Raw genomic sequence first — 3812 nt, forward strand, 5'->3', positions numbered from 1 at the left:
CTCTATTTGAACACTCTCAGCCACTGAAACTTTGTTACACTTCTCTTCCCCCTTTTGATTAGGATGGGGTTATTGATCCCATGGCACCAGGGCCAGACTTATCCCTAGGAGTCACCTCCAGTGCTGCCAGGGAGACTTTTACCCCTGAATGTCATGTCCCATATATAGGGGAGGGCAAATATTTCATTTGCAGATTTGGACTTAATATACTCTGCTTAATATATATTAATGCAGATCTTAATGCAGATCTGCTTAATATACTCTGGGATGTATCCAGGCATTACATTAAACTATACAGGATTAAAGAAAGGCCCTCAATCTTATTCTGGGCTCCCTGTGTTAGAATTGTTTCAATGATCTATCCAGATAGGTTGAGCTAAATTACGTGAAACAGAATATAAACTTTTCTTCCTTTGGTTGCAAAGAGTAGATGAGATTCTAAAATACAGACAATGTCTTTCTCACCACTGTATTCTGAATTACCTTCATTCTGACCTGATTGGCTTCATTTTTAACTATAATACCAGGTTGTACAAATTTAAAACAGCCTCTCAAAATCCAGAAATAATTTCCACTTGGGTGGGAGCTTTTTGATTGTTTCCATAAAGATTTGACCCACCCAACTGGGGGTGGTAACTTTGATGAGATGGTTTCCATGGAGATGTGTCTCCACTCATTCCAAGTGGGGTTCTTACTGAAGCCCTTTAAGAAAGAACCCTTTTGGAAAGAGCAACAAGAGTCCCTGCAGCCAGAGACCTTTGGAGATGAAGAAGGAAAATGGCCCTAGGGAAGCTTGATGAAATAAGAAGTTAGGGGAGAAAGCTAGCAGATTTCGCCATGTGCCTTTCCAGCTGTTGAAATCCCCAACTTCTTCAACCTTTCTTGAGTCAAGGTAGCCTCTTGTTGGTGCCTTAATTTGGACATTTTCAAATTAAGTCCACAGAACTGTAAACTTGCAACTTAATAAATTCCCCCTTTTCAAAAGCCATTCCATTTCTGGTATATCTCATTCTGGCAGCTTACAAACTAGAACAATGTTCTTCAGAGAAAATATTTTTGCTTTATTATATTTTTAGGCCCAAAATACTGAGTTGGTTAAATGTACTTTTATTTTAAACAACAAAACTATAACTCATCTGTTTACAAGGCACAGATCAAATGAAAGAACAAAATTGCTTTTTAAAATGAAATTACAAATTAGATTGACAGTGACTCTATATAACTTAAATGAATTCACCATAACACATTAAAATTATCTTCGATACATTTGAACTGATAAGTTAAAATCATTCACAAAAATTACATATGTTAACAAAATTTCTTTTTGTTATATATACACAGTTACTGTGAATACATTTTAGATGATCTCAACATTTTTCTTTCCTTGGGAAACAATGAAAATTATGACATATGAAGACAGTGTATAAGGGATATTAAATCAGCTTTGATTCCATTATTAAGAAACCCATATAGAATTGGATTAAGACAACAGGACATCATGCCTAACAAATGACAAATGCAGTATACCAATCTGAAATGCCTATTTGAAATAAGGTTATCATTAAAATCAGTTACCACGTGGAAAAGATGAAGTGGCATCCAACTAACAGCAAACACTATTATCAATATGGCCAGTCTGTAGAAAACACTTCGGGATCTCTTTCTGAGTCTCGTGATGGAACGGTTTACCCTCATTTCATGAGCATTTGAGTTTTCTTCAGGTTTCATCTCAAAGCAGACAGGAACCCCTGGTATGAACTTACTCGAAGAAGAGAGATGACTTCTCACAGATCCAAAGTTTTCTGGAAGCATTCCTGAATGGTTCTCCTGAGGTCTTGCTGGAGCAGGTAACACACAGGCTGTCTTCTTGCTATACCTTTTTCTGTGCTTTCTAATGAATGAGTAATTCCACCTATGGCTGCTGGAGAGTTTCACCTGAAACCCACTCTTTTTGGATGAATGAAGAGTTAGGTTGATCATCTCATTTCCTTCTAGTCTGTTTTCTTTGTTGGACAATCCACAACTTATACTCCGGCAGACACTAGTATGACTTATAGTTAGACAAACTAAGGGCAGAATATACTGAACTAGTAATAAAGAGATAGTGAAAGCAATCCTGTATGAATCAGATGGCCACGACTCAACACACAAATACCTGCTGCTCAGCGACTCTGAGCCAAAATTTTCCTGAAGTTCCACAAGACTGTGAAATACTGGAAGGGGAGAGCAAATTGCAAAGCCTAGTGTCCAGACAGTAGCTATCAAGAAGTAGCCATGGTTGGCTGTTAAATTATTAGAAAGAGGATGTTTTATCATGTGGTACCTGACAATGGCAATTGATATTAAAATTAATGTTGAAACCAGAACGGACACACATTGAAGGAAAGGCATAATGTGGCACATGGCTTTGCCAAACATCCACTGATCCAGTAAGACAGATGTCAGTGTGAAAGGTGAGCAAAACAGCACAACCAAGATGTCAGAGAAGGCCAAATTTCCTATAAGGAAGTTGACAGTGGTCTTCTGGTTATGCTTTTTCATGAGAGCCATTAAAATAAGTAGATTCCCCATGAAACCAAGAAGACTTACAAATGTATAGAGCCCAATCAAAAAGAACTGTAGGTCATCTACACTGCTTTTATAGTCATCCCAGACAGGAAAACCAGAATTCCAAGTGGCAGCAGTATTGTTTTCTGTGGCAAGTGTCCTGTTATAATAATCCTTGAGCTGTAAATCCATAGCAAAGTTCTGCTTGAAATAAAAAGACATTAGTTAGCAACTTGTAAAAAAAATACATGGGTACTATTAAGCTCATTTATTGAGAAGGACACTAAATTTTACAATTTGCTCCCAATACCTTATTAATTTCTTAAGAACATCTCGTGAGCTCTTTAATGTTTCCCAAGTGCAGTGCAAGGATCAGCTAATGACGGTTACAGTAACTTTAAGTCTCTCTTCATTTCTGTGATGCACGGCAGCAGACCTTGGTTTCTAAATTTACGTAGGGAATAACGTAAGAAAAGGAAAAGAAAAATGAAGATAAGAACTGCAAGATATCTAATTTGTCATAACTTGCTGAGGTTATTGTCTAGTCAAAGTACATGGAGTAGTCACATACTCTGGCCTTGAAAACTCTTAACCTTTCCTTCCCACTTGAATGAAAACCAAAGTTAAAGGAAGTCACCTGCCCTAAAGTATTCCCTGGACTACTCAACCTGATATGATCTCATCTACCTCTACTTCTACCCATAAATTTTGTTTGGTTGTCTGATGCTACATGTTACAATCTGCTGTGCATTAATGTTGTAATGCATACAAATTTAGTTTATTTATTTATAAGCAAAGGAAAAGCAGAAGCTGTCTCTTATTCACTTGGGTATCCACCGCAATACATAGCATAGTGACTTCAACGTTGTAGGTGTTAAAGTAAATATTTATGAGAAAATGAAAAATTCAAAACAAAAGGCTAATGACCTATTAAGTAGTCCAAGCAGTATTCAGATTTCCACTCCTCAAATACAGGGGCACTATCCTAGGGGCTAAAAGTATACAGTAGGCACTCAGTGTTATCTCTCAAGCTGTATTACTGAATAGGTAAACAGACTGCTGGATTCTATGAGTGCCATGATCAATTCTTGGTCCTTTGAGATGTACCAGATTAGCATTAATTAGGAAAATCACTGATCAACAATACTTAGCAAATTTACCTGTTTTAAAGTTTTTTAAAAGTTATATATATAGATTTCAGCTTAAAAAATTGATTAAGTAAATTTATAATGTTTAACAAAAACATTTTATCTTAAATTTAAATG

At 36.5% G+C, this 3812-nt stretch overlaps 1 protein-coding gene across 2 annotated transcripts; it reads right to left on the reverse strand.

The window, feature by feature from the left end:
• Nucleotides 1-1091: 1091 nt before the first annotated feature.
• NPY5R (neuropeptide Y receptor Y5) lies at nucleotides 1092-2970 on the reverse strand. 2 transcript variants are annotated; one of them, XM_077139565.1, is made up of 2 exons: nucleotides 2858-2970; nucleotides 1092-2748 (listed from the first exon to the last, which is right to left on the reverse strand). In XM_077139565.1, the coding sequence occupies exon 2, from the start codon at nucleotides 2737-2739 to the stop codon at nucleotides 1402-1404; it is 1338 nt and encodes a 445-aa protein (XP_076995680.1). In that variant the 5' UTR covers nucleotides 2740-2748; nucleotides 2858-2970; the 3' UTR covers nucleotides 1092-1401. The 2 variants fall into 2 exon arrangements, with proteins under 2 accessions (XP_076995680.1, XP_076995678.1); XM_077139563.1 differs by having other exon boundaries at nucleotides 1092-2751; nucleotides 2858-2959.
• Between the last annotated feature and the right edge of the window lie 842 nt (nucleotides 2971-3812).

Source organism: Tamandua tetradactyla, chromosome 22 (genome assembly GCF_023851605.1).
Source record: "Tamandua tetradactyla isolate mTamTet1 chromosome 22, mTamTet1.pri, whole genome shotgun sequence".
Taxonomy (NCBI): domain Eukaryota; kingdom Metazoa; phylum Chordata; class Mammalia; order Pilosa; family Myrmecophagidae; genus Tamandua; species Tamandua tetradactyla.